Consider the following 23,648-nt stretch of genomic DNA (forward strand, 5'->3'; position numbering starts at 1 on the left):
TCATAAGGGGTTATGTTGACTGATCGTATTTGCAGTTTAAATATTTACAGCCAGGTTTCAGATGGCAGGCATGCAGTCATTTTTACACTGTAATTGCGGTGGATGGCACAATAGGTGTGTCAATCAATTTAACTTACAGGCCCTGTGTACATTTTGATACCGTATATCAGAGGCCTATATGATTTAAATATACCAACCAGGTGTATGCCCATTTCATCATACTGAAAGGTGGAACAGAGAAACTTTACTGCTGGTAAACAGCGGTAAAACACCAAGAATTCAACAGCTATTAAAATAGTCAAGACAAACTCTAGGAACTACACCACTCATAAGATAGCCATTTCCAATGTGTTGCAAACCCAATTTTTAGAGGGAGTCAGCGGGGGTGAGAGTATGAGAGGTAATTTCAGTTCAATTACATTTACTCAAGTAATAATAGTAATTAGAATTTTCCTAAATTATTGTGAGCCTTCTTCTTTTAAAGACAGCTAAGAAAGTATTAAATGAACATTAATATGTATGGCATTACAATATTTAGTAGTGAGGTAGGGAGATTTCTCTAGCATTTGAAATATTTAGTTAATTTCCACAGTGATTTATTTCATTCAATGCAATAATAGCAAGGTTTAATTTACACAATGTGTTGGTTCCACGGTGTTCTTTCCAATGAATGCTATTCAGAATGTTTGCAAGTAAATGGAAAAGGGAATCTGAAGCTCCAGACATTTCATTTGGGAGGGGCTGGTATAACTACTGAATACTAAACTTCTGCTATCCTCCATAATGACCAACAAAAGTAATATTCACCGATTACATGAGAAGATATCTCACGTATGTTCACTGTGAATGTAAATAGAAAAAGAACGTAGAAACAGGGTTATTCATATGCTGTCTGTACCTTCATTTTGGATCTCCACTGAGGATTAAAGCCAACAACTGTTTCCTCAGCTCTCCTATACTATTATTTAAATAGACAAATATTTTCACCACACTGCTATGAGACTGAGACTCAATGTTAGTCAGACATTCTCTTCGGTAGAGGAAGAATTGTTTATAGTACACCTAAAGTAGCATCCCCTAACAAATTGTGCACCTTCTTAAGTAGAAAAAGATATGAAATTGTGCTTTTATCAGAAGTTACAAAACATTACATTAAATCATTCAGCAGGCTTTGTAGATATTATCAGGTGAGTCCAATATACAATAAATAAATTAATTTATCAATGAAATACATAAGCTATTTTTAAGTAGGGAAGACTTTTTTTCAGAATACAAAGTGGAAGCAGTAGGCCGTTGTCACTTTTAAATCCTGAGGGACAAAAGTCAGGTCGAATTGAAATAAAAGTCTAATAATGTGGACTACTTCAGATGGAAGACGTGGTGGACTCATAGTCTGTGACCACACTATACGCACCCAAGTAATGAACGGGAATTTTGGCTTCAATAATTTGCACTGCACACTCTTAGAAAGCTTGGACTATAAATCTACAAATGTGTACACCCTATGCCTATGCAAGGAAATTATAGTGCAAGCAAAGACACCGCTATGAACTCCCACACAGTGGACACAAATACATGCATTCCACTTCTAGTCTGCGTCCAACCTGAGGGGCTTATTTATGAGAGCCCTGCATAACTTTTGCACCATGTAAAGTGGTATATGCATGATACAGGGCTTTGAATCAGATTTATGAAACCAGGCAAAGCCACCCTGCATGGCTTTGGGTGGCCTCATAAATCCTGAGTAAGGCAATGCAGCGTAAATCGTTGCGTTCCCTTACTGTGCCCCCAGGAGGCCTTCCAAGGGTGTTGCGGTTGGGTTTTCCCACATAACACCCATGGATTTTTACGCTGCCCCAGATGTACAAAATTATGTAAACCTGGGGAAGCACCAAATGTTTATGCCTCCCAAGGTGTGGTGTTGAAAGGAAAAATATCTTTGTTTCTCCTCATTTTTTCTTCTTTCTATGTGAGCTGCATTCTGCACACAAGTGGCCCTTCCTGCACAAAAATAATCTTGAATGCAACAGAAGCACTCTGGCACCGTGGTGCATGGGTGCCTATGTTGGCGCTAGGCTGCCGAAACTGCACCAGTACAGAGAGAAAGGACAGGAATGAACCTTATTGCATAAATATGGTGCATTGTTGCCCTTTCACTTTGGTCTATGGCAGTGCAGCAAGGTGCCTTGCTGTGCTGCCCTTCGACAAAATTCCCTAAATGAGGGCCAAAATGTATTGGCCTGTTGTGCAATTTGGTCCTCTTGCTGATCTAGTTGGTGAACTGTGAGCGAATCTGAATTATAAGGTCTGAGGCTCTGACAAAGCGAACAGACTAGAACGGAAACAGCTGCATGGTGATTGCTGGAAGTGATGGACTCCCCACGGATCAGTCCAATGGTGAGGGCAGTCACTAGGTTAGGACAAGATGGAGGGATGCCACGGGTTGGCAACTACTAGCTGGAATGAGGAGGCTTTGGTCAGAATTCTTCATCAGATGGAGATCCATGTCCAAAGGAAAAATCTGTAGAACTCTTTTGAAAACAAAGTGTATCTAGAAAATATTTGGTGGAAAGGCAGCTGTTCAGCTGTTAATTAAGTCAAAGAACTCATTGAACTACATTGTAGTTTTGGGGCAAGGATAACATCCTGAAGCATGCAGTAAGAACAATAGAAGAGTCTATCAACAATGTACAAGTTTGCACTGAAGGTGCCCAAGAGGTCTGAATTATGCAACTTTCTGATCTACCACCTAGGATGGTACTCTGTCTCATAGATGAGGAGCCCAGGAAAAATAGAGGATGTGAAGATTGCAGATACCAATAATTCCAATATATTTACAACCTACCCACTGTAAAACACAAGCCTTTCTGTGCATAGGAAGAGCATAAGAGATTCTGATACATCAGTGGTCAAATGGTATACCAGATATTTCCATATTATCTCTAGCCTTTCCTAAGAGTCCTGCCTCACGCAGAATTGATAGTTCATAAAAACATTATCTGTGAGATTTTTTTCAGCAGAATCCCAAAACTGCTCTTCAAAAGGTCATGGTAGTGAGATGAAGAACAAGCACTTGTCAGGAAAAGACACAACTTCACTAGGTCTCTAAAGCATGAACCCTTTTCCTTTTCACAAACCCACTACATCAAAGGTTATTGCATGATTTTTATGACCTAGTGTAACTTCATTAAATATAGTAGCCTTCAGACAACCTCAACTGGGGATGAGTGATCTCCTTATATATAATCAAGTAAATCTGAAGGTACTTTTGTTCATCCTGTTTACCTTGTTTTTGCTAAGAATATGCAGTGACACTCTTGGTCTTGGCCCTTTTGGCAGGGTTATCTCCAAACTATTTGCCTTCACCCTATTTTTGTGTAGAATTCGATTTTTGTTTTTGATTCTATGTCTCTGCACACTTTACCACTGCTGACCAGTGCTAAAGTGCTTGCTGTCTCTCTTTTAAACATGATATAATTGGGTTATATTCAATTGGCATATTTAATTTACTTGTAAATCCTTAGTAAAGCGGCACTACCTCTGCACAGGGCCTTTAAATTAAATGATACTAGTAGGCCTGTATTACTGATTTATTTAGCTCTTTAAACATGCCTCAGACTGCCATTGCAGCCTGTAAGTGCAGTTTTGAACTGCCATTTCGATCTGGTAAAATAAACCTTTTGCTAGGCCAAAACCTTCCTTTTTAATACATATAAGTCACAGTTCGAGTAGGGCCTAAACAGCCCAGAATGTCAGGGTGAAGTGAACTTAAAAAGTTGGAAATGTAATTTTAAGTTTTACATGTCCTGGCAATGAAAAACATTAAAATGTGTTGTTCACTAGTGCAAGGCCTACCTCCTTCATAGGATATCATTGGCGTTACCGTTTTCCACTTAATATGTGATAACTTCAAATTGGGACCGGATAGTCAAGGTAGTGTTTGGTGTCTAATGCATGGTAATTGAAAGCCATCTTTAATAGTAAAGTCGATGTTTACACTGTGAATGCTATAATGGCAATCATTATTGTCCCTGGTAGCATTGACAGAGAAGGGCAAAGAGCCCTGTTGACAGTCAATTTGCATTTCTAATCCCAATTCTGAGAGCACGACTTTTAGAGAGTTGCCATTTTATTGTCCTAACCATTTGGTGCCTGCAGCATGTTACTTGGTCACATGACTAGGTGTAGCTAGCAGTTGTTCTTTCTGTATTGCTCCTGGACAGTGTGACAAAGGGAAGAAGTATTGGAAGGATCGGCCACCATGAGTCAATGAGGAGGAGACGCTGTCACCTACCACACTTGCACATTGCAAAGGCTCTGCCTGAGCACTCTCACAAAGGTCTTGTCACTAGTCTATTGTGACAACAGACAAGCTAGGGCCAGGACATGGTGGAATGGGATGCCGGACACCTTATGGGGTGGAAACCTCTAGAAGCTTCCTTCACTTCAAAATAGAGACTAGTTATAAATATTCGACCTCAGACACCAACTCTTCAGTACACTTCTGGACCTGTGGAAAATCTCCCATGAAGAAGGACTGCTGTGCTGCTGAAAGGACTTCCAATCTGCTGAACTGCTGTTCTGAAGTACTGCTGCACTGCTGTGCTGATCAGTGCCCTCCAGCCTGTGTGAGAAGTACTGAACCTGCATCTGTTGAACCCAGGACCAGAGTGAGTCCAAGGGATAGTTGACTGTCCTTTTGACTAGTGCCTCAGTGATATAAGGTTCCAACGATCTTCAATCCAGCACCTGAACTCTGCCTTCTTCGATTCCTACCATACCAAATGGTGCCACCCCAGTTCTGGACCCTTGGAAGTGGGTTGGAAGTGCTCTGCTGGCCCATGTGTGGATCCAGCGGAACAAACACATCTCCTCTTCCACGTAGCCCAGCGGTTCCCAAACTGTGCGCCGCGGCTCCCTGGTGTGCCGTGAAAACTTGCCTGGTGGCGCCACGAACAGATGAGCATACAGTTTGGGAATCAGGAATAAACAGTATGGCACGTTTAAAACTGCCATGTTGCCCTGGTAACTCTATCCACTTGCTAGGCCCAAACCTTCCCTTTCCTTACATGTAAGGCACCCCTAAGGTAGGCCCAAGGTACCCCCATGGGAAGGGTGCAGTGTATGTGAAAGGTTGGACATGTACTGGAGTGTGTGACATGTCCTGATAGTGAAATACTGTGTATTTCGTTTTTCACTGTTAAAAGGCTTTCTGTCCCATTTTCATTGGGGCTGCACTGTAACATTTTACATGTGTAAATTTCAATAGGGACAAGATAGAGAAATTAATTTTAGGATCTCTGAACTCAAAATGTATCAACCCACCATTTGGTAAAGGTGGTTTTTAAACTGCCATTTTTATAAATTGGGCATTTTCTTACTTGACCATTCTGTGTGCCTCTTACTGTTTGTGTTCTCAGCGTTTGATTTTGGAGTGGTAGGAGCTGGGAATGTACATTCACACTAGACAGACACAAGTGGGTTGAGGTGTGCCCTGCCTTGTCTGGGCGACTCATCGCTTGTCTGCATTTAGAGTGGTGGGAGCAGTTTCGCTTGCACCAGAATAGACTGTGTGCCCTTTGCACAATGCTGTCTCCTCCCCCTGTAGTCATGCTGCACCAGGGAGGACAGGACTGGTTTGGACTGGGTTCATAGACCTTTGACACAAAGAGAGCAATGACAAAATGGGGTATAAGTATGGGACCTTAAACTAGCTGTGGTCCGTGCAGGTAACATCGGTGGGGTGGTCGGGCCACGTAGGGGGATAATTTGAGGGATGATGCAGAGGGAAAGTTATTTATTTATTTAATTTTCCCTCTGTATCATCCCTTGAAATACTCCCCCATGCGGCCCCACTGCCCCACTCCTGTTATCTGCATGGACCACGACTGCCAAACTCCAAGGACTTTAGATCACGTCAAGAAATAAAAGGACCCTGCTAAGAAGAAAAGCGGATAGACTGTGTGAGAAGCGCTGCCTTTACTGAGCAAGGGGTGGGTTGTCCTGCAGTTGCTACTTCTGTCTGTGGTGAAAGAAAAGGACTGACTCTTTTTGCCCTGCTGTGGTATCCTGCTTGGCAAGAATCTCTAAGGGCTCATGTGTGCTGGCCTCCTGTTGAAAGTCTCAAGGAGATAAAAAACATAAAGAAAAGTGAACGTGCTACATCTACCAGGAGAGCTGTCTGAGCAGCACTGCCCCTACTGTGTGAGGGGTGGGTTGGCCTACAGTTTCTGCTACTGCAGAGGAAGGATTAGATTGTTCTTACGCTGGATGCTGAAGTAAAAGCTTGGGGAGAGTGCTTTTTGTAGGAGTCCAGCAAGTGAGGAGCGTTTTTATTGCTGCTGCAATCTAGAGCGCTGTGCTCAGATAATGTGGAGTGCTTGAGGGTGCTTCCCTCGTCACTTTTAGTGCCTAAGGGTAAAAGCACATGAGAAGCACTTCTTATGCAGGCCAGTGTTGCAATTTTGTCGTGTTTTTTGTTCCCTTTTTGAGCAACGGGAGGGGAGAGCTCAGGTGAAGGAATTGTTTCCCGCATATTTTCTTAACTGCAGCTGGTGCTCTGCTACATTGCCCAGGATGCAAAGTATTGCAGTTCCCAGGCAGTGAGGAATCCCGGCCGGGAGCTCCTCTGCTTTGTTGGGGCAACGCGGATGCCAGAGGGAGGTGGAGCCCAACTGCCAGAGGAAGTTGGAGTCTTTGCAGGCTCCCACCACCCACCTCCTGACAGGAAAAGGCAAGAGTAGGGTGCCCGTTAGCGGTGGGTCTTGCAGAGGAGACAACGACAGGACAATGAACAATCCCAGTGAGTTTGGAAGAGCAGTCCCAGTGAGTTTGGGCCTTTAAGGGGCACGGCTGGCCCCCTCGACCTGAGTGGTGTGGTCGAGCCCCAGACACACTTGTGTCGCCGGCTGCAATTACACTGCCTACCTTAGGGCATTTCTTTAAGCATCACATTCCCTGGGCCGGCAGCAGCTGCACTGCATGTTCACGGGCAGCTGCACTTCACTAAGTGTTCCACAGGTGGGGGGATCGATTGAGGACTCCTTCCCTCTGTGAAGTGTGTGCACCCTCCGCATCTTCTTTTGTTGGTAGGGCGCATACCCAAGGTACAGCGACTTGGTCGTAGGGAAAGGTGGAAAGTCGACGGAGGTCCTGATCCCCGGTGACAGTGACAATGGTTCAGATTATACTGCATTTCTCTTCCATGCACTGATGGTTTGATAACAGGTGCAATCTATATGTGATAGCTTTTTTGAACTAACTGAGATGTTATGCATAAATGTTTTCAGGATGATTTTTATTACATGTGCAGCATACAAGTCTTTGACATAGTTCACTAACTGTTATGTTTATGACAATTGACTTATTGCAAAGTGATGTATGATCTCTGCCTTATTATGATAATTTCCTAGTTGGCAAAGTGATATATGTGATTGTGGTCTAATGTGTCTTATCTATAATACAAAGGGGATTTTATATAACCTTATGTGGAGTCTATGTTTGTGGTACGCCTAGTGTGTCACTAATGTGTGTGTGTGTGTGTGTGTGCGTGTTGCTCAAATGTTAAGTCTCTGGAATAAGCCTGACTTCTCTGCCAAGCTACCAAGCGGGTGAGCAGGGGTTTTCTTGGGTGTGTAACTCCCTTACCCTGACTAGAGTGATGGGTTCTGCCTGGCTTTGGTAAATACCCTAGCCAATCCAAAACCCTATTTCTAACACAGAGTTTTCCATACTTCTTGGTGCAGTCACAAATCCTGGCACACAGACTGGAGGCAATTGGATGGATCTCTGAGATTGCAGAGACTAAGATCCAAGATACCCCATTGATAATCCATTGATAATCCTTCTGGGTTATGTTCAGGATACTCCAGTGGTTTCCAGCCAGCTGGTAAAAATAATGCTGCTGTTGGGAAAAGGAAGAGTGGCATTATGTGGGTTACAGACCTAAAGTCCCAAGGTGAGGGACTGCCTACTAGATGCTGCCACATCTCAAACCATAGCAAAAAAAAAACATGTGGCTTTTCAACCTGAGGCGATTAGGCAATGGCACGTATAGGACTTGTTCAGGCATTATCTTCATACAAGAGGTGGGGTCCTGACTTACCATCCAAGGGGTGGATGGATAGATGGGTGCTGATCCAGGAGAAGATCACAAGACATTCCTGGGTCATGGGTTCATCGGTTCATGGGTTCATATAGATTGATACTTATTTCACTATAGAGCCCTATCAGAGATGGAAACTAATGCAGATATGAATATGTATGTCTAGTGAATTGCTATAATAACGTCTAGTGAATTGCTATAATACCTCTTAACATTGCACTCAAGTATACTGAAACCAAGACCAATACTGATGTTGTAGGTTTACTAGTGGCTTATATTTTACTTTGGTATGCATTAGTTATTACTTTTAACTCAAAACACAATAAGAAGATAAATATTAAGAGCAAAAAACAGCATTTAGGATAAAGATAGAAACGTTTTATCAAAAAGACACCAGAAGAAAAAAGAAAAAGGGATCATATAAAAAAATGAATAAAAAGATGTATGCAAAAATTACTAAAAGGAGGAATCTGATATGGCAAGAGCGAAGTTAGAAAGATGGATAGAAAAAAGGCAAATTGAAAGAGGAAAAGACTGAGCACGTGAGAGGAAGGCAAGAAAGAAGACTCATATTAAAAAAGTTGCAACTGTTGTAGGAAGTCTGATGTGTATACTTTCCCCTGCCAGAAAGATTCTTGTCTTACCTCTGCTTCCACCCAAGTTTTGGAAGTCGGGATATATTTGTAGTAACTAGAAAAGCCGGCTGCCCATCCAGATGGGAAGATGTCTTGTCCTGTTAGAATAATGGAGAACAACAGTCTTCACAGACATGCTCAGTTTTCTGTAGAACACAACCTAAGGACATTGTTACATCTTTATGTGAGAATGTCTTGCAATACTTTGTACTGATATGAAACATGTTTTTCTGCCACAAACTGACTTTGAATTCATTCTAAAAAGTTCACAATGTGGTCAGTGCAGAAGATGTGGATAAGAATCTTATTTAAATTGAGACAAGATGCTTCCATACAATCAAACATTTTAGGAGAGACTTAATATACTTGATTTAAAAGCATAATTCACTGACTGTCATAGTCTATCTGCTCGGCTTGGTTTCTTGGTAAACAGACAGACATCTGCTCATTTCAGGCTTCAAAAGGAATGGGTCTTGTCACATTTCATCATGCCCATGTGAATGTACTTCATAAGGATTGCATTTTAATTACAGTTTGTCGTATGTGCATGTCAGTGTCTCCCTCACTTTGCAAGAAAAAGGTAAAGTGTTTATTCTTTTCTTAGTACCAATGTATTCCTTGTCCCAGCGACTGTGAGCTAGACATGCAAAACCATTTTGCAATTGCAAATCCAGTGGTTCACAAAATCTCATTATTTGCTATAAATCTTGTTAGACCTGGCATCATTGGCGTGGGTCTCCCTTCCCTTTTTTGCTGTTGCATCCTGTGTTTGTACTATTTATTTGCTTGTCTAGATACTTTGAGGCAATTTGCTACTGCTAGTCAGTGTGAGTGCTCCCTATTGTTAATTGTTGTAGTGGATTAGTGACTCCATGATTGGCTTATTTGATTTACTTCTCAGACCCTAGTACAGTGCACCATGTGTGCCGAGGGCCTGTAGATCAAATGCTGCTGGTGGGCTTGCAGCACTGGTCGTGCCACCCACAGAAGCAGCTTGTAAAATGTGGCTCAGGCCTGCCATTGGTGAGCCTGTGTGCATTCTGCGACTGTCATGTCGACTTGGAAAGTGCACACAATTCCCAGTCCCTAAACCTTCCCTTTTCTTCATGTTAGTCACCCCTACGGTAGGCCCAAGGTACCCCAAGGGCAGAGTGCATTGTATGTAAAAGGTAGGACATGCCCTGATGTGTGTGGCATGTCCTGACAGTGCATTGTAACCAATTTCGTTTTTCACTCTTGCAAGGCTACCTGTTCCCATAGGCCAGAATGGGCAGGTTGATTATACCATCTTATAATCCTAACTGGCTCAGGGAACTAGGTAGAAATTCGAGTTTAGTATGCCTCAGAATGTTAAAATACATCTTTTAGTGAAGGTGGTTTTTACATTCTGGGTTTGAAAATACCACTCTTAAAAAGTAGGTATTTTCTTGCCTAAACCTCCAGTATGCCTCTGCTAGGTTTGTGTATTTCATGTCTGGTTTGTGAGTGACAGGAGGCTGTAGAGGGCCTTGTCTCCAGCAGTCTGATGGGTCATGGCTGGGCTGAATAGGACCTGCATTGAATAGAGAGTAGGGAGCGGAGATTTCCTTTCACTGACCTGAGCCCTCATAGAATACAGAGATGGGGAAGGAGATTTCCTTTCAGATACCTGGGCCAGGTCAGCTTTCAACAGTGCTGTCCCCACCTCCTGCCAGTAAGCTGCACAGACCGGTTTTAGCTGGGCTCAGTCACCCTCTGCCTTTACTGGTGTAAATATTGGGGCCTTGACCCCAGGTCTTTTGATCACCTCTGGGAATCAATACAAACCTTTGCCAAGGAGAAGAACCAAGGAAGCTGGAGGAGGAGACTTCTCCTGTCCTGTTTTGCTATTTCTGTGGTTGGCCTCAGTGGTTACTTCATTTGCCAAGGAAAGGGGAAAAGGACTTTTGTGAACTTTTCATAATCTTGAGGAAGAATTTCCAAGGGCTTGAAGTGTGCTTGCCTCCTGCCTGTAGCCTCAGGGATACAAGACATCACCACCAGCTCCCCTGAATTCCCTTGCTGGGAATTCTACCTGCAGAGAGGTGCCTTCTGTTGTTGGGCCCTCTGAGAAGACTGTGTGTCGCTGTTCGCTGGAAGCGTAATGCAGTGAGGAGAAGTGTGTTGCCACAGCAGCAGTTGCCGTTGCATCGCTGAAGAAGCATGCCGCTGCCACAGCTGTTCGCTGTCACATCATTGACGAAGCATGTTGCATTACCGGAGAAGCGTGTCGCTGCCACAGAGGTCGCCATTGCATCACCGGAGATGCTTGTCGCAGGGTCTGTTGCGGCTTGGAAGTTTCCGAGTTCGGCGCACAGCCACCGGGCATGCATACAACGCATCCAACGTGGTCGCATCGCATCAATGACACCGTTTTGTCGCATCGCATCGAGGCACCATCTGGTCGCATTGTAACTGGAACGCAGTAAGAAACCGAAGCATCACCTCTTCTCCGGTAAGGAACTGATGAAGCACCTCCCCCGAAGCAAGGAACTGACACACCACCTTCCCTGCGTCACTTTTGCTTGAATTGCGTGACGCATCCAAGGTACTTTGAGAGTAAAGTGGCGCATTTACCATCTTCATTGAACTAAGCTATTTCTACCATTTTAAAAGTCTTATTTTTGATTACAGTATTGTGGATTTTTGTTGTTTGGTTTTGTGTTAAGTCTAGTAAAGATTACTTATTTTTCTAAATTGGTAGGGTGTAAATTTATAGTAATTTCACTGTATTACTGTATGTGTTGACAAATGCTTTACACACTGCCTCTAAGATAAGCCTGTCTGCTCGTACCAAGCTACCAAGGGGGTGAGCAGGAGTTATTTAGGAGTGTAGCCCCCTTACATTGACTAGAAGCAAGGGTCCTTATTTGGACCAAGGTACTGACCTCTGCCAACTAGAGACCCCCAATTCTAAGATTGGTGGTTAGCAGTGAGGATTTGGACTTGCGTTTGTAATTCAGATATAGTGATTGGTGTACACTACTAGTGAATGCAGACCATAACGTGGCCACATACTTTTTGGTAGACTTTTTTTCCTTGGAACTTCTTTTTGCTTTTTGAGAACTGCCAACTGTTTTTCACCATGAGCAAAGCAGCATCCAACGCATCTATCGATCTACAGTTTGGAGAACACAGGGTAGATACCTACACTGTGCCACAGTTTTAAACCTTCCGTAAAAGATGTAAAATCTCTGTGAAAGGCATCACCAAGAAAGAAGAGTTCCAAAAGGCGCTGAGGACCTGGTTGGAATCTAGATATGCTACTAAGCATCTTGATGAGCCTAGGGATGAGGCACAGAATACAGATAGGCAACTGGATGGGCCATTGGGCCTGACAGGTGAGAAAGTACATTCCAGGCCAGGCAGCAGTGTTTCTTCAAAAGGCCTGTACCCAGAGGAGCTGAACGACAGGGAGAGAGATAGAATGCATAGATGGAGCTAGCCAAGCTCAAAATGGGTGGTCAGATGGAGCTAGAGAATAAGAAGTTAGCCTTGGAAGAAAAGAGGTTGCATTTAGAGCATGAAAGGATGTTGAGGTAGTCGGAATTGAAAGCCACGAGTTTAGAAATTACTCCCTCTGGAGGCAGCACACCATCCGTGCCTGTAGAAACAAGAGAGTTTATTCTCACAGATGTCATTAATGAGTTTCATAAGAATGAAGATATTGGGCAATGGTTTAAGGCCTATGAGGTAGCTATGACCTCCCACCGGGTCCCTGAGAAGGATTGGGGAGCAGGTTTGTGGGGGTGGTTCCTCAGTGATGAGCGGGACACCTAATTGGATTTGCCTTCTGAAGATTAGAATTCTTATGTGCACATGAAAGAAGCCTTAATGTTCATGTTTGGGTTGACCCCTGAGCTTAATATAGACAACGGTTTAGGAATTGTAAGAAACTGTAGTGTAGCACTTGGGTAGAATATGTTTCTTTCTTTGACAGAGCATTGGATGGTTGGGTGAAGGGTAGCAAAGTGAATGATTTTGAAGCGCTCTATAATTTGTTTGAGTGGGAGCACTTGTCCAGTAATTGTTTTCCAGAGCAAAGGCAGCACCTTATTGATAGCAAGCTGAATAACCCTAGGAAGCTTGCTGAGGAGGCGGATCGCTGGGTAAGTAGCCGGGTCTACAAGGGTAATGTGGGAGACTTCGCCAAAGGTGTGCAGTGTCCCCAGCAGAAGAGTGGGGGGACAAGGTAAACAGAGGGAGTTTCAGAAAGGGCCCCAAAGTAATTCCCAAGGGAAGGCTTCCCAGCCTCCCCCTGAGAAGAAGCCAGGGGCCCCACAGGTAAACCTGTTCATAAGGGACCCCTGAGATGCTTTAAGTGTGGTGAGGTGGGCCACCGGTTCTATGATCCCCAGTGCCCCCAGAGAAACAAAACAGCACCCACTGGAACACCACCCCAGCAGATGGCTAGTGTAGCTCTGGGGAGGAGATGGGTGCCCAAGGTAGGTGGGGTCCCGCAGAGCGGTACCTAGCCTCTTTATGAGACTGTGAGGTGGTCCTCAGGACCCAGCTGCCTGAGACCACTAAAAAGTACAGGCAGTAGGTGACTGTCAATGGCCATAGAGTGGAGGCTCTTAGAGACTGGTGTCTGAAGAGCAGGTAGTCCCCAATGTATTTTACCTGACACAGAGAGCCACTGCAAGGTGGCTCAGGTTCCCTTTTGCGTGGGGGGGATCTCAGGTACTCTTCAAGTAGCTGTGAGGCCAGCCATTCCTGTTGATTGTCTGTTGGGTAACTATTTGGAGAGCACTTCTTAGGCTAAGGTGGAGCAAAGTGCTCATTTGGAGATGTTGGATCTGCCTGAGTGTGCGTGTGTGACCACTCGGTCCATGACAGCCAGTAAGGGTGTTCAAGAGGACCTGGAGCCTGAAAGAGTGGCCCAGGTGCCTGCCTTGAAGAGAAGAGGCAGGGGGCATGGGAAACCAGCCCCCACCGTTGCCATGGTCGAGTAGCAGGCAGACCTTGAGGGGGATGCCCTGGATCCTACAGGGGAGCAGGTAGCTGAACTGGGGGACCTACCTGAGCTGATCCATTGGCAGCAGGAAGGAGGAACCTCCAGGGAAGAGTTCTGTGAGGAGCAGAAAATGTTCCCTTCGCTTGTGGGTTTGTGGCAACAGGCCACAAACCAGGCAGAAGGTGATCAGTCTGGATCACATTGGATCTACTGGGAGAATTGTCTCTTGTATAGCAAGCCTACAGTTGCTGAGCCTGGGTCAGCCCGTCTGCTGGTGGTATGCCAGCGCTTCAGAGCCTTTCTACTGGGTTTGGCTCATGATGTACCTTTAGCAGGACATTTGGAGCAGGACAAGACCTTTGAAAGGCTTTTCACCCACTTTTATTGGCCCCAAATGTTCAAGAGTTCAGATACTCATTGCAGGACCTGTCAGACTTGCCAGGCAAGTGGTAAGAGTGGGAGGAAGCGCAAGGCTCCTCTCCAACCATTCCCTGTGATCAGCTCCCCTTTAAAAGGGTTGGTACTGACATTGTGGGGCCTCTGGATCCCAAGACAGCCATGGGCAACAGGTTCATCCTTGTCTTGGTGGACCATGCCACCCAGTACCCGGAAGCCATCCCTCTCTGGACTGTGATGGCCCCCGTGGTGGGTCGTGCATTGATGGGGATTTTTTCCTGTGTGAAGTTCCCCAGAGAGGTGGTGTCAGACCGTGGTACAAACTTAATTTCCAAGTATGAAGTCTGTGTGGTAGGAGTGTGGCATAACTTATAAGTTCACCACTCCTTACCACCCCCAAGGTAATGGGCTGGTTGAGAGATACAGCTGGACCCTAAAAGGCATGATTATGGGTCTTGAAGAACCTAAGAGGCATAAGTGGATGTCCTCTTGCCATGCCTCCTCTTTGCTTACAGAGAGGTATCACAGAAGTCCTTAGGGTTCAGCCCCGTTTGACTGCTGTATGGTCACCCTGTAAGAGAACCTCTGAGTTTGGGAAAGGATAGCTGGGAAAAAGCTCCCAGGAAACCTCCCCAGTATGTCTATAGTTACATGCTGGCCTTCATAAACCAAACCCGGTGATTCAGGCAACTCGCCCAGGCGAATCTGAAAGCCAGCTAGGAAGAGATGAAGCGGTGGTACGATCAGAATGCCACTCTGATTGAGCTTCAGCCTGGTCAGAAAGTTTGGGTCATGGCCCCCGTGGAGCCCTATTCGCTCCAGAATAAGTGGACTGGACCATTTGAGGTGGTAGAGCGCAAAAGGGATGTCACCTACTTGGTGGACTTGCGGTCTCCCAGGAACTGTTTGCAGGTCCTGCATGTCATCCGCCTGAAGCCCCACTTAGAGCGGTCCGAAGTGGACATTCCTCCTAGCAACATATGATGGAATTGAGGAGGAGACTGAGCCTCTTCCTGACCTCCTGTCTGCAACAGAGCAAGATGGGTCAGTGAATGGTGTATACCACTCTTCCACCCTAACCCCTGAGCAGCAGAATGACTATAGACAGTTGTTGGGATGGTTTTCTGATCAGTTCTCCCCGATTCCCAGTCAATCAATCAGTCACAGGCATTTATATAGCGCACTACTTACCCGGAGGGTCTCAAGGCGCTGGGGGGGGGGGGGGGAGTGCTGCTACTGCTCGAATAGCCAGGTCTTGAGCTTCTTCCTGAAGGAGAGGTTGTCTTGGGTCAGGCGCAGGTCGGTCGGTAGGGAGTTCCAGGTCTTGGCGGCCAGGTAGGAGAAGGACCTTCCTCCTGTTGTCGTTCTTCGGACGTTGGGGACGGCGGCGAGGGCGTGGCTGGCTGATCGGAGATGTCGTTTGGGAGCGTAGAAGTTGATGCGGTTGTTGAGGTAGCTAGGGCCTTGATCGTGTAGGGCTTTGTGTACGTGGGTGAGGAGGCGGAAGGTGATTCTTTTGTTGACGGGGAGCCAATGAAGGTCTCTCAGATGTCCGGAGATGTGGCTGTGTCGTGGGATGTCGAGGATGAGTCTGGCTGAGGCGTTCTGGATCCGCTGGAGTCTTTTCTGGAGCTTGGCGGTGGTTCCGGCGTAGAGGGCGTTGCCGTAGTCCAGTCGGCTGGTGACGAGTGCCTGGGTGACCGTTTTCCTGGTCTCGGTGGGGATCCACCGGAAGATCTTCCGTAGCATGCGCAGGATGTTGAAACATGACGAGGAGACGGCGTTGACTTGTCTGGTCATGGTGAGGGAGGAGTCCAAGATGAAGCCCAGGTTACGTGCGTGGTCTGTCGGTTTGGGTGCGCTGCCTAGGGCGGGGGGCCACCAGGAGTCGTCCCAGGCGGAGGGCGAGGAACCCAGGATGAGGACTTCCGTCTTGTCTGAGTTCAGTTTCAGGCGGCTGGTCGTCATCCACTCGGCTACGTCTTTCATCCCTTCGTGGAGGTTGGCTCTGGCGGCGGCGGGGTCGTTGGTCAGGGAGAGGATCAGCTGGGTGTCGTCAGCGTAGGAGATGATGTTGAGGTTGTGTTGGCGTGCGATGGCCGCGAGGGGGCTCATGTAGACGTTGAAGAGGGTGGGGCTCAGCGAGGATCCTTGAGGGACGCCGCAGATGACTTCGGTGGCCTCTGACTTGTACGGTGGTAGACGGACTCTCTGTGTTCTTCCGTCGAGGAAGGAGATGATCCATTCCAGTGCCTTCTCCTGGATTCCGATGTTGCTGAGGCGCTGCACTAGGGTGCGGTGGCAGACAGTGTCGAATGCCGCGGAGAGGTCTAGGAAGATGAGGGCCGCTGTTTCTCCATTGTCCATCAGGGCTCGGATGTCATTGGTGGCAGCGATGAGGGCGGTCTCGGTGCTGTGGTTGGCTCGGAAGCCAGACTGTGAGGGGTCGAGGGATCCATTCGTCTCGAGGAAGGCGGCCAGCTGCTTGTTGACGGTCTTCTCGATGACTTTGGCTGGGAACGGGAGGAGCGAGATGGGGCGGTAATTCTTCAGTTCGGTGGGGTCCGCTGTAGGTTTCTTGAGTAGGGCGCTGAGTTCCGCGTGCTTCCAGCTCTCCGGGAAGGTGGCGGTGTCGAAGGAGGTGTTGATGATGTCCCGCAGGTGGGGTGCGATGACCGCGTCAGCCTTGTTGAAGACGTGGTGAGGGCAGGGGTCGGTCGGAGATCCGGAATGGATGGAGTTCATCAGGCGGATGGTGTCTTCGGTGCTGATGGGAGTCCAGGCGCGGAGGGTGGTGGTGGGGGGCGGTGGTTTGGTCGTGGCGTGCGTCGGTTGAGTTCTGAAGCTGTTGTGTATGTCCGCGATCTTGTTGTGGAAGTAGGAGGCGAGGGAGTTGCAGAGATCTTGCGATGGGGTGATGTCGTTGTTTCCGGCGTTGGGGTTGGAGAGCTCTTTGACGATGTTGAAGAGTTCCTTGCTATTGTGTGCGTTGTTGTCCAGCCGGTCCTTGAAAGCAGTTTTCTTGGTGGCGCGGATCAGTTGATGGTGCTTTCGGGTGGCAAGCTTGAGGGTGGTCCTGTTGTCCGGTGTTGGTTCCCTTCTCCAGGCTTTCTCGAGGGCTCGGCAGTTCTTCTTGGAGCTCTTGAGTTCGTCGGTGAACCATGGGGCCTTCTTGCTGCCGGGTCTGCTGTCAGTGTCACTGATTGGTGTTTCCATGATGTAGATACTGGGTACAGTCCTCCTGTTAAGCACTAAACTTACAGAGTGACTGACAGGGTGAGAGTGGTGTGGCTCACTGGATAGAGGAGGCAGACCCGGAAGCAGAGGACAGCCCGGGACCAGGGTTCTATTCCCGACGCGGCAGGGTCGAGGACCAGGGTCAGCGGACTCGATAATTCTCGCCTCGGTGCCTACTCTAACCAGGGATCACACTCGGCAACTCTGGGCATTAGCTTGCCTCATCTCCACAACGGCCCCCCACATACGCCGGGGATGCCTGGTTTCACCTTGGAGATACCCAGTAGGGACCATCTCACAGGGAAAGCCAGGACGGGTTCCCCAGCGGTCTACAGCGCAGAGATACTCCTTCGGGAGTCGATTCAAGCGCTTTAGAAACCCACAATTAATTAATCAAGGAGGAGGTCTTCAAGATGCTTGCGTGAGGGGTGATTGAGTCCTCTAACAGTCCCTAGGCTAGCCCAGTGGTCTTGGTCCCAAAGGCTGCCGCACCGGGTGCCACGCCAGAACTTCGGTTCTGTGTGGACTACTGAGGGCTCAATTCATTCACCAGGACTGACGTGCACCCCATCCCCAGAGCTGATGAGCTCATTGATCGGTTAGGGGCTGCTCGGTACCTCAGCACGTTTGATCTAATGTCTGGTTACTGGCAGATCATCTTAACTGAAAGCGCAAAAGAGAGGTCAGCATTCTCCACACTAGATGGGCACTACCAATTCTGGGTTATGCCCTTTGGGATGAAGAGTGCCTCTGCCACCTTTCAGAGGTTGGTCAACCAGGTGTTTTCTGGATTGGAAGATTTCAGTGCCACCTACCTGGATGACACTACAGTGTTCAGCGCCAGTTGGGAAGAACATCTGTGCCACCTCTGGGAAGTGTTGAAGGCGCTGCGGAGAGCAGGCCTCACGATCAAGGAAAGTAAGTGCCAGATCGAGCAGGGTTCTGTGGTGTTCTTGGGACACCAGGTTGGGAGCAGCCAGGTGGCACCCCTACAGCCCAAGACTGGGACCATCCTGGCTGGGGAACCCCCATAAACCCAGACAGAGGTGAGAGCATTTGTAGGACTCACTGGGTACTACAGGAGGTTTGTCAAGGGGTATGGCAGAATTGTTGCTCCCTTGACAGAGCTGACTTCCAGGAAGCAGACCAAGAAAGTGAACTGAACTGACACCTGTCAGAAAGCTTTTGATGCCCTGAAGACTGCCATGTGCATGGCGCCCAACTTCACTAAAGAGTTCCTTGTACAGACAGATCCTTTAGAGCATGGTATGGGGGCTGTTCTTTCACAGTTTAATAAGGAGGGCCTTGAGCAACCTGTAGCCTTCATCAGTAGGAGGTAACTTCCACAGGAACAGAGGAGGAGTGCAATTGAGCGTGAGGCATTTGCTGTGGCCTGGGCACTGAAGGAGTTGAGACCATACTTGTTTGGGACTCACTTCCGGGTTCAGACAGACCACAGGCCTCTCAGATGGTTGATGCAGATGAGGGGTGAGAACCCCAAGCTTTTGAGGTGGTCCATTTCCCTACAGGGGATGGACTTCATGGTGGAACATCTCCCTAGTACAGAACATGCCAATGCTGATGGTCTGTCCCAATTTTATCCGCCTTAGCGAAGAGAACTCCCAAGGGGTGGGTAGTTCTCCCAACATTTCAGCTGGAGGGGCACATGTTAGACCTGGCACCATTGGCGTGGTTCTCCCTTCCATTTTCTCCTGTTGCCTCCTGTGTTTTTGTTATGTTTTTGCTGGACTAGATGCTTTGGGGAACTTTGCAACTGTTATTCAGTGCCAAAGTGTAAGTGATCCCCATTGTAAATTGCTGTAATGGATTAGTGATGCCATCATTGACTTATTTGTTTTACTTGTCAGACCCTAGTACAGTGCACCATGTGTGCCCAGGGCCTGTAAATGAAATGCTTGCAGCACTGGTTGTGCCACCTACAGAAGCAGCTTGTAAAATGTGGCTCAGGCCTGCCATTGCAGAGCCTGTGTGCAGTCTGGGACTGCCATGTCGATTTGGCAAGTGCACACACTTGCCAGTCCCTACACCTTCCCTTTCTACTTTTTAGTCAACCCTAAGGTAGGCCCAATGTACTCCCATGGGCATGGTGTATTATATGTAAAAGGTAAGACATACCCTGATGTGTGTGGCATGTCCTGATAGTGAATTACTGCTAATTTCGTTTTTCACTATTCCAAGGCTACCTGTTCCCTTAGGCCAGAATGGCAGTTTGATTATGACATCATATAATCCTAACTGACTCAGGGAACTAGGTAGAAATATGAGTTTAGTATTTTTGTTTCTTTTTTTTACTCAGAATGTTAAAGTACATCTTTTAGTCAAGGTGGTTTTCACATTCAGTGGTTTGTATGCTTTAGATGTTGTGATCCCAGTTCCCCAGTCAGTATATTCAGTGTTCCACTGCTTGCTTATCCTCTCCTCATCTGAGAGTGGATCACTGTTAGAGCACTCCATTAATCTATGCCATGCTGTATTCCATGTGATGTAGTTGTCCCACTGGAGCTGTATTTTTTATTGTTATGCTATCAGTAGCATGTTGTAGTTCATGTGCTGTTATTGTGGTAATGGTTTAGTCCTGGCAGTGTTCAAGTCTGGTAGCACAGGACTGGCTCAGTATTGTAGATGTAATCTAGTGTTATGTTGTTACAGCGCTGCAGTTGCATGCGATAGTTGCAATTCTGCAGATGCTTGGCCATTGTTGCATTGCTGCAGTGTTGTAATCAGTGTAGAACTGTGAGTAGTTGAAGTGCTCTGTGCCATAGCATCAGTGTTGTTATGTAATTGTAGTGTTAGGTTTGTAGAATTATAGTTTTGTAGCTGTAATTTTCGTTTTCAGGTTTTGGATGTAATGTTATAGTAATATATTGATGTAGTTTTTCAGGTGTAGTTAGGTAGTAGGCCTTTTACCTGTAGTATTTTAATGATGCAGCTTTGCAGTACTAATATTATTATAAAAGTGTTATTGGTGCAGTGGTAATGAATATGCAGGAGTTTGAAAAGAAACATGTGGCATTGGCATTCAGATGTTTGGAGGTCCCTAAACTTTCCTTCAACTCCTAAGTCAGTGGCTTTGCCAAGGTGGCCGCCATAGTGAGATTAGAAATGCCAGCAGGATGTGAATTACCAATAAATGCAACCCTGTCTCCCCAGGGGGGTGTTCTGTACTATCCTTGTGGATTCCATTTGTGTGGGAGGCCGATAGGGAGACAAAGGTTGTGAACCATAGAATATATGTGACTGAGCTTAAAGACAGTTTCTAGGTACTGGGTGTAAGATGACTCTCTTCCTTGAGAGTACAGATCTGTTTTGTGAGTCTGGCTGTATTCAATAGTTTGTAGTGTGGGGAATTGAGCTCCTCTTTATCAGTATGTAGGTCTTAAACCTCTAGCCCCATTGAATGGAATGAGAGTGTCATGATGTGGCCTGGGGATAGTGGGTCACCTTATACACCTAAAAACCTGGGGATTTAGTGAGAGGGTTCTTTGGAAACATATAGAAACATTTCAACAATCAGGAGAAACCATCTAAATGTGGAGAAAGTGCACTCTCGTAATCATTGATTCAAGCATTCACTAAATGTTACGAGAAAATAGGACTCAAAATATCAAACAAGATCATGAACAAACCTAAGTGTCAATCGTTAAAAGTACAAAGCGTACTAATAAAACAACAAGTATACAAGTGCACGGATGAATGATATGTTATGATTGCAGTGAGGGGGTGGGTAGGGTGCAAGATAGGTCAGGTGAAGAGCAATTGTCATAAAACTAAAGCAGAGAGTATATTTTTTGGTGAGGCAGATTATTTGAATATGAAATTTAATATCAAAAGGCCGATTGTTGTTGTATTGCATAATGGATGTCAAGAGAGAATCCTTCGCAGTAGATTAGGCTTTAAGGGTTATGTTAGCTATGTTTGGGAGTATCTTATTAAAATACAATGTTGGGAAAATTGACGATTTGTTCGTGGAATCTATGTGGACTAAATAACAAAAAGAAGAGGGGGATTTCTGCACAGATGATACAGACTATGCGCATAGATCTATTATGCATACAAGAATCACAGCAGACCTGGAATGATCAGCATTGCTCTAATGATCTAGGTATGCAGTTACTGGCTTGCACCCGTCAAGGAACGACTACAAAGGGGGTGGCAATCCTTATTAGAAGAGGGTTAGGGTTTCTTAAGCGCAGAAAGGCTGATCCATATGGTAGATGGGTTATTCCGGAACTAAATATTGACAATAAAATCTACTCTATTGGCTCAATATATGCTCCTAATACAGATGATCCTGAAATTTTGAACTTTTAAGTCTTGAGCTAGCGCAATGGCCATCTCCTCTGATACTCTGTGGCGACTTTAACATACACTTGTATGGGGGCTTAGATCTCTATAGCAATGCTGATTATACAGGTTTAAAGAAAAAGACTTACAAGGCTTTCAAGTGTTTAATCAAAGAATATGGTCTGTCTGGTGTGGCATTCGCAAAGAATCCTACTTCACCTGAATACACCTTCTTTTCTGCACCGCATCAGCAGATGGTGCGGTTGGATTTTTTTTTCATTAATACCTCTCTCATAGATAGTACTGTATTTGAGATATATCCTCCAATAATCTCGGACCACAACCCAATTTTGATAGAGATAAAAACCCACCTTGGCGCTAACTTTAAGCCGTGGTCATTCGATCGGAAACTGTTGGCGGATTCAAAATATTTAGAATATATGGGTAATTGGATCACGGAATTTTTCAAATTTAATAGAGGGAGTGCTTCTCCTAAAATTGTATGGGATGCTTTTAACGCGGGGGTGAGAGGAGAGACCTTATCATACTCAATTAATAAACAGAAACTTATTCGTGACAAAATGGATCTCTTATATAAAGCAGTTTGAGAGTGGGAAGAGAAGTTGACATCAGCCATTAGGAACAACCAGGACACTGAATGTATTAAATCCTCATCAGCTATCTTTAAAGCAAAACTTTATGAAGACTTCGTGGCTAAACTGGCAGAACAATCTGCAGTTATGAGGGCACAGATATATGAAATGGGTGAACAGTCAGGGAAAGTTTTGGCAAAAAAGATGAGACAAAAAGAGGCATCAAACTTTATCGGTTCAATTAAGGACGAGGCAGGTCAGATACATACTAAACCTGATGAGATTTTAGAGGTCTTTCGGCAATTTTATTGTAAGCTATATGCTCAAGATACTCTAGATTACTCTAGTGATCTATTTTTGAATTTTATTTCTAATGATAATGTGTCCAAACTTTCTCCAGAACAAGCTCAGTCCTTAGATATGGATATCATATGGGAAGAGATAGATTCTGCGATACTTTCTCTTGCCATCGGTAAAGCCATGGGACCAGATGGGATCCCCTTAGAATTTTATGGAATGTTTAGAAATGTGCTAAAACAAGACATGTTGATTACCTTTTTGGATGCACAGAAAGGTGATATTCCTCCCTCGTGGGGTCAATCAACCATCATGGCATTTATCAAAAAGGACAAACCTATCCTTGACCTGGCTTCTTATAGGCCAATTTCACTTATTAATGCCGACAGCAAAGCTTTTTCTAAAATCTTAGCGGCACGGCTCTCATCGATAATCCCCACCATTGTATCCCGATGGCAACATGGGTTTATACCCAAACGCGATACCATGGATCACGTTCGCCGCATAATCGCTTTGTTGGACTGGGCAGAGGGCACAAATACACCGGTGGGGGTCACTTTGTTAGACGCTGAAAAGGCGTTCGACCGAGTGGCTTGGCCCTACCTTTGGGATCTTCTATCATTTAAGGGGTTTGGACCGGGTATGATTAGGGCACTGAAAGCTTTGTATAGAACACCCACTTCATCTATTAAAATCGGAGTAAACAAATCAATTTTGTTTCCCATCTACCGAGGCACAAGGCAAGGGTGTCCGGCCTCCCCGTTGTTATTCGCAATATATATTGATTTTTTTTAAACAAGCTAAATTATGCGCAGGATATAACACCTGTGGTGGCGGCAGGTATACATTATAGGACATTGGCATATGCAGACGACATGGTGGTTCTTACCACGGATATAGTAAAAGCAATCCCAAAGATAGAAGATCTGGCTAATCAGTTTGGTGCTTTCTCGGGCTATAAATTGAACATGGCTAAGACACAGATCCTTTTTACTGGCCAGAACCCCCCTTCACTCTCTAATATAGGTCCCATAGCGATGTATCTGGGTATTAAGATCACATCACCAGTCTCACAGATTCCCGAAATAAATATCGCACCTATGATT

At 45.8% G+C, this 23,648-nt stretch overlaps 1 protein-coding gene across 2 annotated transcripts in view; it reads right to left on the reverse strand.

Moving 5' to 3' along the window:
* Positions 1 to 23,648, reverse strand: part of LOC144828776 (lectin-like) — a 136,587-nt gene that overhangs the window by 103,896 nt on the left and 9,043 nt on the right. For both annotated transcript variants that reach the window (XM_078687244.1, XM_078687243.1), the window contains exon 3: positions 8,749 to 8,837. In XM_078687244.1, the coding sequence (XP_078543370.1) occupies positions 8,749 to 8,837 (89 nt within the window). The remainder of the gene's footprint in view (positions 1 to 8,748; positions 8,838 to 23,648) is intronic.

The sequence above is a fragment of the Lissotriton helveticus genome, chromosome 4_1, assembly GCF_964261635.1.
Source record: "Lissotriton helveticus chromosome 4_1, aLisHel1.1, whole genome shotgun sequence".
Classification (NCBI taxonomy): Eukaryota; Metazoa; Chordata; class Amphibia; order Caudata; family Salamandridae; genus Lissotriton; species Lissotriton helveticus.